Here is a 21,976-nt window from a genome sequence, read left to right on the forward strand (position 1 = left end):
AGGATAGACTAGGCCGCATGGGCCCCTGGACCCCGAGGAGGGCGTCCATGATAGCTAGCCGACCGGCGTTAATCTAGTGAGCCACGCTCAGGGATCACCATCATCAGTTCCTAAATTCACCTGTAGGGGTAGGGCCAGGCGCACTCACCCCACAGCCAGCCCCAGATCTCGGAGGCAGAATATGGGAGGAACCGCGAAACAACCCTGAGCCAATTCTGAGGATCACGAATTGGGATTCTCCGGGAGTTCTTTTGCCATGGCACCGCCCCCGCCACTTCCGCTAGGAACCCGGAAGTTCCTACCCGACGCCGGAAGTCCCGCGGCATTGCCTCTTCAGATTCTTCCCTTACCCCGACGCAGAGAACAGGACTTGCTTCTGGACCCGGGTGGGTGCAGACTTTGCTCTCCTTGCCCCCTAGAGCGGTGTCCCGGGAGCACAGTCCTCCCAGACGCCAGCGCCGGAAGCTCCGATCGCGGCTGCGCCAGGAGAGCGCCGATCTGGGTGCGAGGCCGGTGTGGGGCCATGAATGGGACCGCGAACCCGCTGCTGGACCGCGAGGAACATTGCCTGAGACTCGGGGAGAGCTTCGAGAAGCGACCGCGGGCCTCCTTTCACACTATTCGTTGTAAGTCAGCGCTCCCCACGGTTCCCTTCGGCCGCTCCAGCCGCCACATGTCAAGCTTGACTCCTTCCTTTCTTTCCTCCGCCCTTCAGATTCCAGGGAACCCCCTGCCAGCGTCAGTTACTTTCTGTCGAACCCCCAATCCTTTGGGACCTCGAGTTGGCCCTTCTTTTACCCAGATTATTTCTCCCAAATCTTCGTCACTCCCTACTATTCTTCTACTTTATAGTTTCAAACACTAGTTCCAAAGGTCTTTGGCCTCTTTTTGTTTCCATCCCTCCCCTCCCCCCACGTCGCCCCTAAGGCAAACCTCCCTCCCCCAAGGCAAACCTCCCCCCTCTTATCCGGGTCCACTTCTTCCTCGAAACCCCTCCCCTTTCCAATGCTTCCATCAGGGTTCCCCACAGTTAAAAGCAGCTTCTTGTTTGTTACGACCCTCATCCACTCCCTCCGAACCCCTTCTCTTCCATGCTTTCCTCCTCCGACTTGGTTCTGGACTCCCAGATACTGCGCTTTGTCCCCTTTACAGCCAAAGAATTGGCATCCTCTCTGCGCCTCAGAGTTTTCTTCCATCTCCTTTCTGTGCTTCATTTGACTTGGATGTCTTTTGAGGTCACCTATACCATCCGGGCTTTTCCTCCAGACCAAGTTCCTTGTGGGTAAAGAGTCAAATCAGAGTTCGTGAGCCTGGGATAGGTTAAAGATTGGTCTGTGTTTGGAAGCAGAAGAGAGGAGGCGTAAGGAATGTCGAAATAGTCATTATGCCGGACCTTTTTCTACATGATTATAGACTCTGTTGAGAGTGCACTTCCACCCTATGTCCTGGGTGAAGGTTTGGCAGTTAGGAATTGGCTGACAGAGCATCCTCCGTGATTCATGAACTTCTGGTTTCCGTGGCGCTAACGCTGTTGTTAAGACTTGTTTTTGTCAGAGGACCTCATAGATGTGACTCAACACATGTGAAGAGGGCGTCTTAGATAATGAAATCCCACCTTTGTGTAGTCACTTGCCATGCCATTACTATGCTTCCTACTGACAGCAGATCCAGCTCTTTCAGAGAGGAGATTGGGAATGAGATAAGAACGTCATTTCCTGAAGAGTTTACTAAGTTGATGTTCTCTTTTGGTGAACGGCAATGTGGAATTTAAATCATACAGTTCATGTGTGCACCTGCCCTGCAGTTTGAGGCAGATGTGAATGTGAATTAAGATGGCTATTCATGTTGTACTCTAACTGCAGTTTAGAAACACGAGCAGGATAACTTGAGATACAGTTAAGTTGTCTGCTATGAACATCTACAGAAGTGTCTTGGTTAAAGCCGCAGAACTGGCTGAGACTGGTGGCTGACACTATAATCCCAGTACTTTGGGAGGCCGAGGCGGGCAGATAGCTTGAGCCCAGGAGTTTGAGACCAGCCTGGGCAGCGTAGTGACACCCCATCACTATTTTTTTAAAAAAGAAAGAAAAAAAACAGCTATGGAACTTGAGTATGGCAAATCCTAATTTTGACAGTTTCTATGCAGAGTGAAATCAGCTTTTGAGATGCTGTGGCCTTTCATATTTCATAGAGTTTACAGTCACAGGATCTTTTTCATATGCTGTTACTTTTGATCCTCACAACCCTAAAAAAGCAACTTATTATGGATGATGAGATCTTAATTTTCATCTCTCCCTTGGGAGAAGGGAATATCTTTGTTTAATAAAATGGCCTGTAAATTCTTTTTTCCCCCTAGAATAATCCAAAGGGGGTCAGAGGAAAAGTTTGTAGAGGTGTAGATGAAACAGGATTGTCCCTGAGTTGCTAATAATAGAAACTAGATAATGGTACACCAGGGCTCATTGTACGATTTTCTCTACTTTTGTATATCTGAAGTTTTCCATAATGAAACCAGTTTTTAAGAATTCTGAATTATTTTTATTTTTCATTCATCTGAGTAATAACAAATTTAATTCTTAAATGGAGATGTCCAGGAGGCCCTTATTATAAGTAACCTGGTGGGTAAGTGTTTTCTTTCCTTTCCCTTTAGATGATTTTAAACCAGCATCTATAGACACTTCCTGTGAAGGAGAGCTTCAAGTTGGCAAAGGAGATGAAGTCACAATTACACTGCCACATATCCCTGTGAGTTTATTTCATTGTTTTTTTAAATGTAGGATCACAATGAATCTTCATCTTTTATGTTATTGCAATTTAAACTTCCTACTTTTAAAAATGTTTAGATTTCTAAAGTGGCAACATAAGGAAAAAAGGAATTTTGGGGAGTGGGGTGGGGTGGACTTCATGCTAGGCAGGTGCTTGATTTAAAAATAATTCTTGTAATCTTAGCACTTTGGGAGGTGGAAGTGGGTAGACAGCTTGAGTTCAGGAGTTCAAGACCAGCCTGGGCAACATGATGAAACCTCGTCTATACCAAAAATACGAAAGATTAGCTGGGGGTGATGGCGCATGTCTGTAGTCCCAGCTGCTTGGGAAGCTGAGGTGGGAGGATCACTTGAGCTGGGAGGTAGAGGTTGCAGTAAGCCAAGATCACGCCACTGCACTCCAGCCTGGGCGACGGAGTGAGACTCCCTCTCAAAGAAAAAAAAAAGATTGTTCGTCATTTTCCCCAATCTTCCTTTTCCCCTATCTGCCACTAAGTAGACAAGGTTCCTGTCTGGACACCTAGCCCCTCTTTTAGATATAGCTTTTCTCCCAAGCAACTCCAGAGAGAAAAGCCTTAGGTGCCCTGCTGATTATATGGCCACAACAGCTCAGGAGTGTGAGGCAACCAAGCCAGGAGTTAAGGCAGGCAAGAGCCAGAGATTGACACATTCAGCTGATTTAGGGATGAAGAACTAAATTGAAAGCTGGATTAAGAACCCTTGCAGAGAAAGACTTTTGTGAAGCCCTACCCAAGGCAGCACTAATGACAAAGCACCAAAGGGTCACATGATGCTCTTAGCGAACATGTTTTATTGCATGTCACACCCCTGTTCTGGAACATAAGTTCTTGGTAGCTGGTGACAGAATGAAAAGTCTCTGGACAGAGAGATCTGGAAAGCTTTGTGCTGAGGAAAAATTGCCTGTTCAAACTGCTGTTTGATTATTTGTTGCCTTTGGCAAGTTACATCATCTCCCTTTGGACCTTAGTTTCCCATATGTAAAATGAAAGGTTTAGATAAATGGTCCCTAAAGTCCTTTCTAGCTCTATATTTTTACTATATAAATACAGAGTCAAAGAGCCAAGCGGTTTTTTTGATTCTAAGCAAGATATTAAATACTATATTCAACAAATATTAATCGAACACCTCCCACACACTGGCCCATTACTAGGCATGAAGAATACAACCTTGGACAACACAAGCACATTTCTTGCCCCTATGGAGCTTATGGTCTGGAGTTTAAATAAACACAAGAAAATATAGCTGTTATTCTACAAAATCAGGAAGGCTTCCCTAAGGAATTAAGCTGTGAGCAGATCTGGAGGTTTGGTCATTTCAAAAGAGAGGGCAGGAGATAGCCGGCCGGAAGCCTTGTTAAAGCCCGGAGGCAGGAGAGAGCTTGAGGATCATAGAGAAGCCAGTTGCCTTCTGCTCTGAAGCATGTGTGCAGGGGAGTATGCCACAGGGTGAGGTGGAGAGCCAGGGAAGGGCCCGGTAGTGCAAGGCCAAGTGGCTAGTTTAAAGATTTTATCCTTTGACTTGAGAGCAATTGAGGAGTGACATGATTTATTTATTCTGAGCCAACCAGGATAATGATCTTCTCTTGGAAAATGCTCTGTTGGTTGCTTGACATGAGAAGGGGAAACCCTGGTCTCTCTAATGACAAAGAAGTAAAGAGATCACTCACAGTTTTATTATACAGAGTGATAACTCTGCTTAGTATAATGCAAGTAATGGTTAATTTTTCTCTCTCGGAATGTATATAGTAATTTAAAATTTTTGTACTACCTTTTCGATTACTTAGAATGCGTTGCACATTCACAGATGCTTGCTATATTATTTCTTCTTTATTTTTGCCTGAGAAACCAGGAGTTAAAAATAGAAATCAGTTCAACCTATTCTTTTTGAATAGCTCTGATGAAAGATTTCATCAGGTAGAGTCATCTATAAATTCAGTTGATATTCATGACTGGTATGTTTAGTTTGATCATCTTATACTTTTGTGGCAAATAGGGATCCACACCACCCATGACTGTGTTCAAGGGGAACAAACGGCCTTACCAGAAAGACTGTGTGCTTATTATTAATCATGACACTGGTGAATATGTGCTGGAAAAACTCAGTAGCAGCATTCAGGTGAAGAAAACAAGGTATGTGAATAGCCAGATGCAGGTTTATATCATGTTTCCAAACCTCTGTTATCTATTCAGTTTTTATAAGGTTGTGAACATCTGCTTGCTCATAGTGTTCTATCAGTAGTCTTAACTCTACTTGCGTCTTCTCAGACAAATCAGGAAAATATGTCTCCCTCAGATGCAATAAAAAGAAATAATGTTTTTAAGACCTAAAACATGGGAACCATTAGGGAAAGGGATATACTTTATAATTAAGCCAATTTTGTTAATCTCGTGATTGCTACAGTACCACCTAAGGGATAAGATAACTTATAAACTTATAATTATGAAGTAATAATATATACTAAATTGGAGTGAAAACATTAATTTTTTTTACAAGATACATTTGAGATCACTGTAATACCAAAATAAAACTTTGCCTATTTTTAAATATAGTGAACTCTTTAATTCAACAGTTATTACATGTCTAAAATGAAGCCAGTTAAAGAGTTTATTTGAAAATAAAAATTCATTCTATAAATAGAAATAACCTAGTGGTTCTATTTGTTACCATATAATACAGTTTTTTTTGTTGTTGTTGTTGTTTTTGTTAAGAGTCGAGGTCTCTTGCTCTGTCACCCAGGCTGGAGTGCAGTGGCATGATCATAGCTCACTTATAATACAGTAATTATTATTATACAGCAATTAAATTGTAAAGATTGTAACAATCTGATGTTTTTTGTTTATGCTTCATTAAGCCATTTTTTTCATTTACTCATTCCACAGAAAATAAAAATAGGTACCATTTATTGAGGGAGTATCATGTCCCAGGCACTCTGCTAGATGCTTTATATGCATTGTTTTATCTAACAAGAAATTTTTAGAAAGGTGCTATTATTATTATTATTTTGTTTTACTTCTTTTGTTAAAAATACAGAATCCTTCATGAATTTGTGTGTCATCCTTGCGCAGGGGCCCTGCTAATCTTCTCTGAATCGTTCCAATTTTAGTATATGTGCTGCCAAAGCAAGTACGAAAGGTGCTATTATTATCTTTAAAAAAAAAAAAAAGATACGGAGACTGAGGGTTACAAAGCTTGACCTACCCCAGAGAGTATGTTGCAGAATCCCTTGCTCCTGTCCTGCCACTCTATTTATTTGTATTCATTACCTACAGTGAACCAGGTACTACTGTTATTCCTCCAATATTTGATGGTTATGGTATGTTCCCTTACTACTCGGTGTGATACGGGAACTAACAGTATCATATCACCTAGATGATATACAGAATCTCAACACCTATTAGATCTGAATCTGCAGAGATCACCAAGTGATTTGTGCATATACAGAAGTTTTAGAAGAACCAGGCTAGTCCATTTACAAAAGAAGTTGTTAACTGATAGAATATTCTCAGCTTGGGGTGGAATTCTGCTTGTCTGTGAGCAAGAGCTGGCATGTGATGAAATGAACAAGCAGTATATAGATAATGGAAAATTTGCAAGCTGGGCAGTATTTTAAGAGCTGCTTTATTTAGGAGCTCATGCACTCATGATTATAACTACATAATGATGTTTCGGTCAATAGTGACCTCCATATATGACAGTGGTCCCTTAAGATTCTAATGGAGCATGTGTGGAAACCTGATATATGGCACTTGATATTGGCATTGCAGATCAAGTAGGGGAAATGATTGATATTCATTAATGGTGGTGGGACATTTGGGTTTTCATGGGAAAAAATTATATAATACACTATCTAGATTTGTGTAAGTACACTCTGCTGTGCGCAGGATGAAATCACCTCATGATGCAATTCTCAGAACTTACCCTCATTGTTAAGGGATGCTGTGAATGTATTTTCTACTAGTAAAATGGATTCTCACAGTTGCATTGTATCCTACATTTGTTTGCTATACATTTGAGCTCATCGAGGGCAGTAAATATTCTATTCATCTATCCCTGATACATAACATAGTACTGGATTACAGTAGACACTCAAATGTTGAATGAATAGCTCACATGATAAAATTGCAAATATCAATATTTTGAAGTGGCCTGGAAAGAGTATGGGGTTCTACAGAGACTTATGGGTTTTCAGTCACCTGGACAAATTTGAGAACCACTGTTTTTGCCCTTCTAATTTAATGTCTGTATCTCCTTTCAGAGCTGAGGGCAGCAGTAAAATCCAGGCCCGAATGGAACAGCAGCCCACTCGTCCTCCACAGACGTCACAGCCACCACCACCTCCACCACCTATGCCATTCAGAGCTCCAACGAAGCCTCCAGTTGGACCCAAAACTTCTCCCTTGAAAGATAACCCCTCACCTGAACCTCAGTTGGATGACATCAAAAGAGGTAGAGAATGTTTTCTGGATCCATGATAGCAACTTGGAGTAGAGTGTTGATTTTCTTGTGGAGATCGTGTGGCTGCTGTATTGATACAGTGGCTGGGGCATTCAATGCCATCAAAAAAATGTCTGCTGGCCGGGCGCGGTGGCTCAAGCCTGTAATCCCAGCACTTTGGGAGGCCGAGACGGGCGGATCACGAGGTCAGGAGATCGAGACCATCCTGGCGAACACTGTGAAACCCCGTCTCTACTAAAAAATACAAAAAAACTAGCCGGGCGAGGTGGCGGGCGCCTGTAGTCCCAGATACTCGGGAGGCTGAGGCAGGAGAATGGCGTGAACCCGGGAGGCGGAGCTTGCAGTGAGCTGAGATCCGGCCACTGCACTCCAGCCCCGGCGACAGAGTGAGACTCCGTCTCAAAAAAAAAAAAAAAAAAAAAATGTCTGCAGAGCTCACTGTTCAGAGATGGGGGCTTCTACTATTTATCTCATTTGACAAGGGTGAGTCCTGGAATAGTGACTTGAGTTTGTGGCTATCTTGGTAGCATTCTGCTTAGAGGCCTGGGATTTAAACAAGCATGACTTCCATCTAAAGCTCCATATGGCTCCATATGGCATATCCAAGGCTCCAGAGAAAGAAAGGATTCTAAGTGTTGGAGGTGAAAACTAAGCGTAGGTGGCAACATTTCTGAGCTCTACATTAGTATAGAGGCTGGAGGAGCTGACCGTGGTGCTGCACACTTGTAGTTTCAGGTACTGTGAGACAGGAAGATCGCTTGAAATTGGGAGTTCGACGCTACCGTGTGCTATGATCATACCTGTTGGTAGCTACTGAACTCCAGCCTGGGCAATAACATCTCTTTTTTGGGGAAAAAAAACAAGGATTAAAGTGCCGTTTAAAATACCATAAGCAAATGTTCTGTGCTAACACGAAGTGTGTAAATATGAAAGAGGCCATGAGGACCAATAGAAACAGATACTCTCTTAGAAAGCCTTAAAGGTCTGGTTTGGGTCTCTCCACTGCAAACCTGAGACAAAGAAGCTTACCTTGGCTTTCTCCTTCACACGATGAATGCTTTTAGTCCTCCAGACTCTTTAGAAGTTGTGAGGCCAAGTGTCATATTTCATATTTATAAGTTTTATAAAACAACTAAATCCCTAATAATAGTAGGGAAAGGTAAAGAGTTGTCCCTGGGAAGTTTGCCTTTTCTACCCTGTAGAATGGCTGCAGACATCACTCTGCATTGTGCACAGTTGTTTTGTCCCTTGTTTTTTTTTTTTTCCTCATGGATACTGGAATGCTGTTACAGAAGTTTTCACTTAGGTGAATAGGAATCAGAGCATGAGTGGTTACTTGTTGCCAATTATGCTTAAAGGAGCCATAGCCATTTAAGGCCACATGGTGTGTGTGCTTGGACAGGAAAATCTGGCACCTTTTTTGAAATGGTTAACATTGAAATGGTTAGGTAAGGCTTGTTTTTCCTTCCCTAGTTTATATCTGTAAAAAATGCAGTACCTGACAGGCATGGCTGTCAGTCAGCAGATACGTGAAGAGGAAGAATGTTGTTTTACTATTTTTCTTTAGTCACCGTGGTTCTTCCTGCAAGCCTCCATTTATTTATGGGACATAAGAGCTGGAAAGGACCTTAGTCTGGCTTTCATTTTTCCAGAGTGGCTTGGAAAATTCATTGACTTCTACCTGGGTGTCACTGCTGGTTAGAGGTAAATCCGAAACAAGCACTCAGACCTTTCAACTCCTAGTCAAATATTTTTCAACCACTTTACATAATATTTGTCTTATGTGGGAATTACAGTTTTATCCCATAGTTCATAATATTCATAATTTTCCTTTTAGTGGATAAAGGCAAATGGACTTAATTCATTTCTTACATAGAACATTATTCTCAAACAGTCTTGCTTTTTGTTTATTTTGAGTGAATTTAATGTTTCCATTGTGTCTCTGGAAACAGGTTGTGTTTTGGTTTTGGTAATTTTGTTTGTACGTTTTTTAAGGAATTGAGAAGTAGGACTTTGTTTTAAATTATTTCTTACTGCTATTGGTTTTGCTAATTTACTATTTATAGAAGCTCCAATGCACTGCCTTGAAAACGGCTGCTGTGCTGATCCACATCATATCATTTATTCCAGAGCTAAGGGCTGAAGTTGACATTATTGAACAGATGAGCAGCAGCAGTGGGAGCAGCTCTTCAGACTCTGAGAGCTCTTCGGGAAGTGATGACGACAGCTCCAGCAGTGGAGGCGAGGACAATGGCCCAGCCTCTCCTCCGCAACCTTCACACCAGCAGCCCTACAACAGTAGGCCTGCCGTTGCCAACGGAACCAGCCGGCCACAAGGAAGCAACCAGCTCATGAACACCCTCAGTAAGTGTGTGCCCCCTTTTATGGCTGAGAGAGGGCCATAGGTGCAGCTTCTATTTATCCTATGCCAGAACTTACAAACCTAAAGATGTTTAAGGCATAGGAGAGGATCTTGTTAAAAATAATTTGGAGCAGAAAGGTGTGAGTTACTAAACAGTAAAAAAGGGAAATGAGATGAAAAATCTGTTCTTTCTATTTCTATTCCCTACTGGCTCATACCAGTGTGTGTGAATTCTGGAAAACACTAAAACATGAACAGGTAGGCGTTTTTGCTTTTATACCAGGCTTTCGGGGAGCTACCTGCCACCATACTGCTCTCTGCCCGTTGGCTTTTCTTTTTTTTTTGGAGACAGAGTCTCATCTATCGCCCAGACTGGAGTGCAGTGGTGCAATCTCGGCTTACTGCAACCTCCACCTCTCGGGTTCAAGCGATTCTCCTGCTTCAGCCTCCCAAGTAGCTGGGATTACAAGCATGTCCCACCACACCTGGCTAATTTTTGTATTTTTAGTAGAGATGCGGTTTTGCCATGTTGGCCAGGCTGGTCTCCAACTCCTGGCCTCAAATATCTGCCTACCTCAGCCTCCCAAAATGCTGGGATTACAGGTGTAAACCACCATGCCTGGCCTATCTTGAACTTTTATAAAAAAGAATCTGCTGTCCCCAGACAGTGTGGTGGCTTTTTTTTTTTTTTTTTCCTTCAGACAGAGTCTTGCTCTGTTGTCCAGGCTGGAGTGCAGTGGCATGATCTTTTTATTTTTATGTAGAGACAGGGTTTCGCCATGTTGCCCAGGCTGGTCTCAAACTCCTAGACTCAAGCGATCCACCTACCTCGGCTTCCCAAAGTGCCGAGATTATAGGCATGAGGCACCACGCCTGGCCATTTTAAAAATTTTCAGTGGAGACAAGGTCTTACTGTTTTGCCCAGGCTGGTCTTGAACTCCTCCTGAGTACAAGTAATCTCCCCAACTCCCGAAGTGCTGGGATTACAAGCATGAGCCACCATGCCCGGCCTCAGTGGCTTTTAATGCAGTTGATACTAAAGTAAAACAGGAAAACAAGAACAAAACTTTATTTGTTTTGAAGGTGAGCAGAGGGCTAATTTTCTATGCTTTTCTCTCTTTGGAACCCTGATGAATGTTCTCTCTTGGTACACCTTCCTTGGAGGAAGTTGGAAGGTCTAGAGGCAACAGTGGGGAAGTTAACCTAGTTAATCCAACTATTGTGGACCAAGCAGAGATAATCTCAGCCTCAGCACTATGGACAGTTTGGGCCAGATAAGTCTTCTTTGTGGGAGGTTGTCCTGCACATTGTAGGATGTTTAAGAGCATCCCTGACCTCTACCCCCAGATGCCAGTACCAATCTCCTCCCCTCTCCCCAGCCGCATGACAACCAAAAATATCTCAAGACATTGCCATATGTGCCCCATCTTTAACATAGACTGAAGTATATGAAGAAAATCTGGCATTGTAGGTAATTAGAAAAGGGTTGACCTCAGGATCAGAGCCCCCGAAAGGGTTTCATGGACCCTAGAGTCCTCAAAATAGACTTTGAGGAGAACTGGCCTAGAGATTAGCAATTTGGAAATAAAGAAAATCCCTTTTGTTACAAGTGGTATCAACTGGGGTTCTGTTGTATGTATCCCTATTGTATTAGATTGAAATGTTGAGTAGTTATATTCTTCTAAATTCTGCATAGTAAACAAGAATCTGGGCTTTGTAAAGTTCGTTACTTCAGATTTGAAGTTTAAGATAACGTGACTATCCTGGACAGAGGTGTGCCAGAGCAGAAACTGCATTAGCATATTACTGGTGTTAACAGTATTCACCTTTCTTAATGGGAAGCCTACTGGATATTTTCTTAAGTTGCCTTTATAAAGCAACTTAATGTGATCGGTTCTACTGAATGGTGAATCAGTTATTTTAAATATTTTCTTTCTTTTTTTTTTTTTTTTTTTTTGAGATGGAGTCTCGCTCTGTCGCCCAGGCTGGAGTGCAGTTGTGCAATCTCGGCTCACTGTAAGCTCCGCCTCCCGGGTTCAGGTGATTTCTCCTGCCTCAGCCTCCCGAGTGGTTGGGATTATAGGCACGTGCCACCATGCCTGGCTAATTTTGTATTTTTAGTCGAGACAGGGTTTGGCCAGGCTGGTCTCCAACTCCTGGCCTCAAATGATCTGCCCGCCTCGGCCTCCCAAAGTGCTGGGATTACAGGCATGAGCCACTGCACCCAGCCGTATTTTAAATATTTTCTTGCTATTTATTAAACCATTTAAAAGCTATCTAGCTTACTTCTCCTTTCCTCTACCCTAATAAGCAGTATTGTTGTGCATTGCAGATAACCAAAAGCATCGTTTTGTTTCAGTGAGCCAAACTGGTTTTCTTCCCTAAGTTGAACTAACAAGGTTTTACTGTAGTGTGATAGCCAAGGCAACTAACCAAAAAAATTGTGAGGAAATCATTTTAAAATTCTGTACTTTTGTTTGATTCTACAATTTTATTTTATTTTATTTTATTTTTTTAATAGGAAATGACTTGCAGTTGAGTGAGTCTGGCAGTGACAGTGATGACTAGTGCTGGATCTTTCGAAATCTACTTTTTGGTGCACAAACATGCCGCAAGACCGAGCTACTTTGGCGTGGTGTCCATTGCCAAGAGGAAAATGTTATGGATCAGTGACTGTAGTAGGAGTTTGAGGCTCTGGAGCTCTCACATATTCAAGTCTTTAACTTAGTGGTGATGGGTGATTTTCTCGTGTCATTTTTGAACAATCTCATCTTTCAAAGTTTAAGTAGACCTGTAGAAGAGCTAACAGAATTATATTTCTATTTAGTTAACATTGTTAATGAAAAACAGATAAATATGCCCTGGTCTAGGTTACTCAAAGGCCATATCTTCACCAGGCCAGAGATTCAATTTTAAACCTCAGCAGCCATCCGTTTGGCCAAGTGGTTGGTACCAGTGAAATGAAAGTCTTTGAGGGGTAGGAGAGAGAGGGAAAACCTCAAACTACATCATAGAAATGTGTTAAAACCACTTTAAATTGTTGACACAAAGTGGTAAGGAAGTTTTGTCTGACTCAGCCTGACAAGCCTAGATAGAAATGGACCTCAGAATACAGAATGGAGTCCCTGAGTGTCAGCTGGTGAGGACCATGGAGTCCGGTGAGCTCAACCTGTCATTTACAGACTAAGAAAGGGAAGTACACACTCGGCTTGTGGCCAGTCTTCTGCCCCCTCTCCGGGCTTTCCTCATTGTTCTCTCCCTTGAGTCTCATTTGTAGGAATCAAGAGATTCCTATACATGGGACTTTTAGATGTACATTGGCACTTTGATTAGATTTCAAAGGACAAAAGTGTTGGGTGCTTCTAGCTTGAATTCAGTCCCTAAATACATGAGGCTGGGTGAGCAGATGAAACCGGTAGCCACTGTGCTAATGCATGTGACTGCATTCAGTTGGGGCTTTTGGTTCCATGTGGATCCATACTAAGTATTCTTCAGTCAATGGATTTTAGCAGGCGGAGTGGAAGAGAGATGTGAAGAAACCTCTCCGAACAAATGAACCAGCAGTGAGTTTCTAAAAATCAGAATCTAGATAGAAGTTCTGCAATATGAAGTGAGCACATTCTTTGATCGGGCATATCTGTTCATGCTTTTGTACCACTATTTGTACCTGACTTCCCAACCAATTTGTATTTTTTATATACAACTAGAAGAAAGTCACAAGATTGCCTTCTACGGTGTGCCGTTTCCAAATGGATCTGTTGTTGGAGGAAACTGGTCACTAGTCAATGTTCTATATTTGATGAATGTGTGATAAATCATCCTGTAATCAGTATGGAGTAGCCTGATTTTGTAGTTTGGATGAGTATGTCCTGAGAAATTTCCATCCACTTTGGTTCAGCGGACATCAAGATAGTAATAATAATTTTCCTCCACAGGTCCCTCCACTCATATGGCCTCTTCCTCCCCAGCTAGTGGAGGGGAAGCAGTCTGGACTTAGAAAGGAATTAGGTGGTCTGTGGTAGGGGCTTTGGTTACAGTGAAGCCTCATAGAGTCAACTGTTTCATCGTGATAGTGAGCCCAGGGAGCCACTGCCCAGCAGCATGCTCACACCATCTACCCTAGTGTAGGTAACAGGTCTACACTAGGACCCCGTGCTGGGCTCTCAGCCCATCATGAGATTTTGGTGGATTTAAAGGCAGGTAGGAACTTATTTATAGTGGATTGATAATTGCTTTATAATTCCTTGGTAATGACAGCTCAGGGAAGGTTTCGCAAGGTCACGATTAGGAGACTTGAATTGTTACTGGATGTAGGAATTCACTGCTCTTAACTTGCTCAAACTGGGGCAGGTTCTAGGAACTTGAACTAAAAGTATCTATTTAAGCCTCTCTGTCTCTCTCCCCCACCAACTTTTCTCTGAAAGCCTTGATTTCCGTAGACAGAACTGTGGTTTTTGGCATGTTGGGTCAAGACATGTTTCTATAGGAAATGCTTGCATGAGGCGCTGGCTTGGTGAGTCAAGCTTCCTGAGCTTCAGACCCTCTGTCCTGTCATCTGTCCTGCCCAACGCTGTATGGTTTTTCTCTAGCACGGCTTCAGTTTTGTTCTCTGCACAAAGCCTTTGGTGGTTCTGCCCTCTGCCCTCCAGCTTTACCCACCAGAGAAGGAATCTTTTCTTTTTGGAAGTCAAGAATTTGGCTTCACAGATGGCTTCTCACAGATGCACTCCTGCCAGCCAAACCGGACTTGTTCTTCCTGCCTCTGTGCCTTCTCTCATTCTCCTTCTCTCTCCCTCCAAACTCCACTTCTGAGGCTCTGTGGGTGCCATCTTTGTGGACTCTTGTCTTTTTCAGCCCACATGGAGTGCCCTGTGTGTACATACTGACTTTTTTTTTTTTTTTTTTTTGCTTGAACTCTGGTTGGTATGAGCTCCTGAAAAGCAGGGACTGGGCTGGGTGTGGTGACTCATGCCTGTAATCCCAGCACTTTGGGAGGCCGAGGTGGGAAGATTGCTTGAGTCCAGGAGTTTGAGACCAGCCTGGGCAACATTGCGAGACCCTGTTGCTACAAAAAGAAAAAGAAAAAAAAAAAAAAGCAGGGACTGTCATTCTCATCTCTTCCCTGGGGTATCCACAGGAATGGACCTTCAAATGGTTGTAGCCTGGTTGGGGAGAAGGCAGAGAAAACTACCCAGCCAGTAAAGTGCAGTGGATAGACATAGGAAAACATTCCAGGCATTTGGAGACAGCTGAAAGTATCCATGCTGACTTTCATGATTTAGAAATCTTTAACTGAATTGTTAAAATTGCCTTTTCTTTGCGCTGTACAATGTCTACTGTATTGTGGGTCATTTAGATGAGATGAAAGACTTAATTAAATCTGAAGTATCTGAGGCACTTAGTAAGCCTTAGTAAAAGTTGTGATTGAGGAAACTTAATACAAATGAACTAGATGTTTGTAATCATGCCACTCATTAACGATTTTATTGCTGTAGCAGAATCATTTTTTCTGTGTAAGGTGTTAACGTGTGTGTATGTGCTTCGGTTGTAGGAAAACTTGAAAATTCCAAAATCCCTATTTTCCTATTTGAGAAGCTGGTTCAGCAGGGTATGGGTGTGGGGTCTGTGTGGGGGTGTGTGTGTGTGTGTGTGTGTATGAATGATGTATTTATTACATTATTTTCTGAAAGAGAATTAGTGTGTTACGTGGATAATGTTATGTAAGGCCAAAGTAGATGTTTCTATTTGGCAAGGAAGGTAGGATTTCTGAAACTCAGGCCTTAACCAATAGGTTGGAAGACAAGACCAATTAAAGAGTTATGAAATGTGAGTTTTTGTTACTTCTGTTATTTCTGTCTTGGTTTCGTTGTCGCATTCTTTATTTTTAAAATCTTGTGCCTGAAAGTTTTTTTGCTTAATTGTGAAGTAGACATGCATGTTTACATTTATGTAAAATATTTGCTGTGTAAAGTATTTTTTGTTTATTCTCTTAAAAGATCACTATATTTAAATAAAAGTGAAAGTCAGCAATACATTTAATGTCTTGGTGGGTTTCATTTTCTTTTAGAAATCAGTGAGCAATATATGGTTCTTTTAAGAACCTTCTGTGCTTAAGGCTAAATAGCTAACTAAATGGATTCCTTTTTAATTTGGTGTTTATAATCATTAGGAAGTATACCTCAGCTTTTAAAAGGTGTGACATTCAAAACTGGAGGATGAACTTCAGTTTTTAAAAGGTATGAAGTTCACAACTGAATCGCATCTGAGGCCATTTTACTTGGTCTGGCAAGGAAGGCTTAGTTTTGGGTCTAAGAACCATGCAACAGTTACACTGAATCCCTAGACATATCCTATTGTCACTTTAGTTTACCAGATTCCTTCCGCCTGGAATGCCATGCTACACACACCTCTGACTCCCAGTTGACATTTGGCTAGAAGTGATCCTGCCCTCCTGCTTCCATTCTCCACTTCTGCTTCAGCAGTGCTCACATTTACCTGTGGTCTTGGCTCCTCTGCTAAACTGTATAAACTTCTAGGTGGGCAGTGGCCATATCCCTTTTTAATTTGCTGTAGTGTCTCTAGTGGGTGCTGAATACATTTGGATTGAATTAAATTACATGTTAAGTCTAGAAATCCTCTGCTACTTTTTCTGCAATGTGCTTGTTCCCTCAGATGGCAACAGTCGTTAGACTTGAACCTTCTTAGTGGGGAAGTGGTGGTGTCCATCACTGAAGGGAGTTTTATCTTCAGTTAACTATTGCCACCGTAGTGTTCTGTAGCAAACCATCCCAAAACTCAGTGACTAATAAGCATTTATTTTGCTCCCAAGTCTGGGTTGGCTTTAGACTGGCCTTGGCTGGACAGTTCTGGTCTTGATTGGCTCCCTCATACGCCCGGCAGTTGACTGAGGTTCAGCTAATCTAGGATGGCCTTGACAGCACAGTGGGGGCGACAGTTCTGCTCCATGTCATCTCCACCAGCCCAGCCTGGGCATGTTGTCATGGCAAAGGCAGAGAGGTGTAAGAGAGGAAACAAAATGCTTCTGTCACAATTGCTAAGACGCCATTGGCCAAAGCAAGTTAGACAGCTAAGTTCAGAATGAAGGAGTAAGTGGGGAAATCCATTCCCCAAAATTGATGGGAGGAGTTGTAAAAGAGATTGGAAAGGGTGTAGATACAGGGAGGTGGGAAGAACTGCGGCTATTAATGCCATCTATTACATTCACATGCCTGTGACTGCCACGTTTGAGAACACTGGGCCACATGATCTCTAAGTCCCCTCCCAATTCTGGCATTGTCCCTGGCCAGATAAGAAAGTTCCAGTAGAAGTTAAGACATTTCTATTCATGATTCATGCAGAGGGCACCAAAAGCCACCCAATGGCTTCTGTTGATTCGGCCCTCCCTCCTTTATTCACTGCATATAGTTTGCTTCCCTACTGCCATTTCTTACCAAGAGCACTATTCCAGTTATCTGTTGCTAAGTAATGAGCTACTCCCCAGAACTTGGTGGTTTAAAACAATACCATTTTATCTCATGGGATTTGTTGGTTAGGAATTGGGACAGAGCTTGGCTAGGCAGGTGAGCTTCTTGTGGCTTTAACTGAGGTCACTCAGTGGTACTTAGCTGGCAGACAGGCTGGACTGCAGGGTCCAGGCTGGCTTCATTCACATGCCTGGCACCCTGGTGGAGGTGGCTGGAAGCAGGCTCCTGAAAACTCTGGGCCCATGGATTGTAATGTTGAATTGCTCAAATGTAACAATCTCCTTGGTGAATTGCCAAGGTCCTTGACCTGTAAGCTGGTTATTATCACACAAGTGCTGAAGAACTGCTTCACTGAACATTTTAATTGGCTCACTCTACTGTGGGGGAAGGATGGGGCCAAACAACTCCAGTAAAGCGGGCATTGGGGAATAGGTCGGCCCATTAATTGTAATGAGCTTTGGAGATTATTTAGCAATTTGACCCACACATACCCTCCATGCCCCTAACGGAGCGATGGCCTGTGTGTCTGTCCCAGGAGACACTCAGAAATTGCCCCACCCCCTTCCCCAGCACTGGTTCTTAAGTGAAGTGCTGGTGACCAAGCTTCCATCAAAAACCTCACTTTGCTTACAAATCTGTTACTAAAACGGCTTTGCAGTTGGATAGATAAGAGGCCTAGGGTCAAATCCCAACCCTACACTTCCCTGGTCATGGTAGGAGTTCTGGCCCAGAGACAGGCTGGATCCTTCGGGGTCAGCTGAGCAGAGCTTGAGCTTCTGTTACTGGTGAAAGCATCAAAACCAGTCCAGTCCTGAAAGTAAAAAAATCAGTCCAGATAGAGTAAGTCAGCTCTGTGCCCCTACCATGCCTCAGACTGTCATAGCCAACACTCAGAAAGCCAGCTACAACATTAACAGGAGGAGTATCTCTCCCACACTGCTGCAACTGAAAAATGTCATAACCATTCCTTTTTTTTCCCCCTTGAAAGGGAGTCTTGCTCTGTCGCCCAGGCTGGAGTGCAATGCATGAGGCTTACTACAATCTCTGCCTAGCGGGTTCAAATGATTCTCCTGCCTCAGCCTCCTGAGTAGCTGGGATTACGGGTGCCTGCCACCACACCCAGCTAAGCTTTTTGTATCTTTAGTAGATATGAGGTTTCACCATGTTGGCCAGGCTAGTCTCAAACTCCTGACCTCAGGTGATCCACCCACCTTGGCCTCCCAAAGTGCTGGGATTACAGACATGAGCCACTGCGTCTGGCCAACCATTCCTTTTTTTGAGTGACTACTGCTTTCTTTCCAGTGACATCTCTAGCCTCGCTTTGTTACTCCCACCACCTGAAAAAAATCACTGTGAAACTTTGTGAATACCCCTAAATCCCCAAAGAGGTGACTGATTTGGCCTGAGCCACTAAATAATGATAATGACAAATAAAATCCAACACTTCCTAAACAGTTTCTTTTTCTTTTTTTTTTTTTTTTGAGACAGAGTCTCACTCTGTCACCCAGGCTGGAGTGCCGTGGCATGATCTCGGCTCCCTGCAACTTCTGACTCCCGGGTTCAAGCGATTCTCATGCTTCAGCCTCCCTAGTAGCTGGGATTACAGGCGTGCACCACTACACCTGGCTAATTTTTGCATTTTTAGTGGAGTTGGGTGTTTCACCATATTGGCGAGGCTGATCTTGAACTTCTGACCTCAGGTGATCCGCCCACCTTGGCCTCTCAAAGTGTTGGGATTCAGGCATGAGCCACCACACCCGGCCTTAAACCATGTTATCACTACAATTCACCACAACCTTGAAATAAGGTACTACTACTATTCTATTATTCCCCATTTAGAGGTGAGAAAACAGAGACTCAGAGAAGTTAAGTAAATTAAGCGGGTTCATTAAACAGCGAGTTTGTGGCAGAGCCAGGTTTCAAATTCAGACGTGTGAATCCAATCTTCCGCTTTTTTCACAAACTACACCACATCTTTCTTGACCCATGGCACGCTGTGAGAAGTCCGTCTCTGTGAGTGGACCTGTCAAAATCAACCAGGCCTGAAATCCCAGTACTTCGGGAGGTGGAGGTGGGAGGATCGCTTGAGGCCAAGAGTTTGAGACCACCCTGGAAAACGTAGTGAGACTCAATCTCTACCAAAAAAAAAAAAAATTAAAAGACTTGACCAGAAGGCTGGGCACGGTGGCTCATGTATGTCATCCCAGCACTTTGGGAGACCAAGGCAGGTGGATCATTTGAGGTCAGGAGTTCAACACCAGCCTGGCCAACATGACAAAACCCCATCTCTACTAAAAATAAAAAATTAGCCAGACGTGGTGGCATGTACCTATAATTCCAGCTACTCAGGAGGCTGAGGCAGGAGAATCACTTGAACCTGGGAGGCAGAGGTTGCAGTGAGCCAAGATTTTGCCACTGCACTCCAGCCTGGGCAACAGAGTGAGACTCCATCTCAAAGAAAAAAAAATCAACCAGTAGCCTTGTGGGTATTGTGTGAGCAGTCTTCCCAAGTGTTTGCCTCAAGCAACTCAGCACCTATTCCTGCCAAAAGGAGAAGCAAAACCAGACAACCAGTGGAATGGACATTATGTGTGCTCAGCACCCATTCCCCCAATTTGTACTCCCCAATATTTGGTCCAGAAGTCACCCCCATGTAGCCTCTGTGCTTCTGGAGAATCTCCAGGGGATAGGCTAAGCGTAATGTGTCTAACAGTGCTAAGCCAAGCCCACGGCCTGCGTCAGCAACATTCCAGAAGAAGAAGAGCACTGTAGCCAGTTGTTTAGCCGTATGGTAGTGATGGGGAACAGTTCCCAGGTTGGGCATGTGGAAGGTTTTCCGGTACTTTGGATTAAGACAGGATGCAGTGGTCCTAAATTCTTACAACCTTTGTCTCCATGGGTTCAGAAACCCAGCCTTCATTCGTCAGCAAGTGCCATTCTCCTGACCAATAGAAATTGGTTCAGAAACCGGCTATGAGCCTCCTTGGTTTGCTGGGGAGTTCAAGAAAATACGTTCTCTTTCTTTTCTTTTTTTTTGAGAATGGGTCTCACTCGGTAACCCAGGCTGGAGTCCAGTGGCGTGATCATGGCTCACTGTAGCCTCAACCTACTGGGCCCAAGTGATCCTCCTGCCTCAGCCTCCCAAGTAAGTGGGACTGCAGGTGCACGCCACCCCACCCAGCTGATTTTTTTTTTTTTTTTTTTTTTTTGAGACGGAGTCTCGCTCTGTCGCCCAGGCTGGAGTGCAGTGGCCGGATCTCAGCTCACTGCAAGCTCCGCCTCCGGGTTTATGCCATTCTCCTGCCTCAGCCTCCCGAGTAGCTGGGACCATAGGCGCCCGCCACCTCGCCCGGCTAGTTTTTTGTATTTTTTAGTAGAGACGGGGTTTCACCGTGTTAGCCAGGATGGTCTCGATCTCCTGACCTCGTGATCCGCCCGTCTCGGCCTCCCAAAGTGCTGGGATTACAGGCTTGAGCCACCGCGCCCGGCCGCAGCTGATTTTTTATAGAGATACGGTTTCGCCATGTTGCTCAGGCTGATCTCGAACTCCTGGGCTCAAACGATTCACCCACCTTGGCTTCTCAAAGTGCTGGGATTACAGGCAGGAGCCACCATGCCTGGCTGGAAAGGAATTTCTTGAGAGCCACTGGAATACGCATTGTCTCTTCCTCCAGATTTTGCAGGGTGCAGATGTAAGCTTGAAACTGCAGCAGTCAACACCCTAAGGATCCACCCTAAGGATCAAATTAATGGAAAGGTTCAAATAGTTGAGAGGATAGCAGAGGAATAAAATGAGGACCTTGATTGAATCATGCCTGATCTCCACCCCACCACAGTGGACTTCTGGTTATATGAACCAATAAATACCACCTTATGGTATTCAGATTGGATTTTCTGTTCTTGCCAATGAAAGCATATGGACTGGCATAGCCTTCTTTGGTGACCAGCTGCATCTCTGAGCCCCTGTCTTATTCTAAGCCACCCCATGTGACAGCCTCAGGAGCAGCTAAGGGAATCCATTCTGCTCCTAGGGTATGTTCTGTCAAAGCTGAAGGGCAGGCATCACACCCACAATCTGTTAGTGTTGGAAGAAAACTCAGCCCTTATTGAAAATCTTTTTCAGATGAGGAAATTGAGATCATGAGAAGTGATCAACCAGATACCTGTACCCCCTGTTCAGTGTTCTTCCCTCCACATTCATAGTAGCACCTCAACTTCCTCCTGGACCAGCAGATTATCTCAGGACACATTTACTTGGCACAGATGAGCTCTTGGATACCAACTCTGTGGCTCCCTGGGCAGCATACCCACTTCTGAACCAGCTCCCTACCTCACAGTTAGGATTTCAGGGAAGGGCTGGGAGCTGCCCATCTTCCCCAATCTCTCATCTTTCAATTTCAAAATGCCAAAGGGCCAGAATTACTACTATTACACATATTCTTAAAACATGTGACTTTGAATCCTTTCATGTCCTGAGCCTTTCAGAACCATCCCTTGAAATAACTGAAGTCCAGTGGCGTGATCATGGCTCACTGTAGCCTCAACCTACTGGACCCGAGTGATCCTCCTGCCTCAGCCTCCCAAGTAGGTGGGACTGCAGGTGCACGCCACCCTACCCTGCTGATTTTTATAGAGATGGAGTTTTGCCATGTTGCCCAGGCTGATCTCAAACTCCTGGGCTCAAGCGATTCACCCACCTTGGCCTATCAAAGTGCTGGGATTACAGGCATGATCCCTAGGCCCATCTCTAATATTTCAGGGTCCAGGAAAGAGTATATATGGACACTCACATACCAAATGTCTAGGTATTTACATTATAATCAAATAACAGACGATTTTTGTTGTTATGCTTTTTGTTTTTTAGAGGTGGAGTTGGGGGAGGGTCTCAC

At 43.8% G+C, this 21,976-nt stretch overlaps 3 protein-coding genes and 1 non-coding gene across 11 annotated transcripts in view; 1 reads left to right on the top strand and 3 right to left on the bottom strand.

The window, feature by feature from the left end:
- The window catches only part of METTL6 (methyltransferase like 6), a 43,283-nt gene extending 43,002 nt beyond the window's left edge, over positions 1-281 (bottom strand). For 6 of the 8 annotated variants that reach the window (XM_033212729.1, XM_033212731.1, XM_033212730.1 and 3 more), the window contains exon 1: positions 149-281. The gene's annotated coding sequence lies outside the window, so the exon portion shown is untranslated. Of the gene's footprint in view, positions 1-120 lie in introns of all 8 variants that reach the window. The other 2 variants (XM_033212732.1, XM_033212737.1) reach the window with 1 other exon arrangement.
- On the top strand, positions 5-15,637 carry EAF1 (ELL associated factor 1). Its single transcript, XM_033212728.1, has 6 exons — positions 5-626; positions 2,651-2,745; positions 4,779-4,915; positions 7,042-7,232; positions 9,372-9,605; positions 12,125-15,637. Exons 1-6 carry the CDS (start codon positions 257-259, stop codon positions 12,169-12,171), a joined length of 1,074 nt encoding a protein of 357 aa, XP_033068619.1. The 5' UTR covers positions 5-256; the 3' UTR covers positions 12,172-15,637.
- Positions 5,807-5,913, bottom strand: LOC117084570. Its single transcript, XR_004437503.1, has one exon. It is a non-coding gene; the product is annotated as a U6 spliceosomal RNA (small nuclear RNA).
- Positions 15,638-17,423: 1,786 nt separating the features above from the next.
- COLQ (collagen like tail subunit of asymmetric acetylcholinesterase) overlaps positions 17,424-21,976 on the bottom strand; it is a 77,514-nt gene continuing 72,961 nt past the window's right edge. Inside the window, exons 18-19 of the transcript XR_004437347.1 lie at positions 20,660-20,821; positions 17,424-17,898 (exon numbers count right to left, since the gene is read on the bottom strand). The gene's annotated coding sequence lies outside the window, so the exon portion shown is untranslated. The remainder of the gene's footprint in view (positions 17,899-20,659; positions 20,822-21,976) is intronic.

This window comes from Trachypithecus francoisi, unplaced genomic scaffold, assembly GCF_009764315.1.
Source record: "Trachypithecus francoisi isolate TF-2019V2 unplaced genomic scaffold, Tfra_2.0 Lachesis_group0, whole genome shotgun sequence".
NCBI lineage: Eukaryota > Metazoa > Chordata > Mammalia > Primates > Cercopithecidae > Trachypithecus > Trachypithecus francoisi.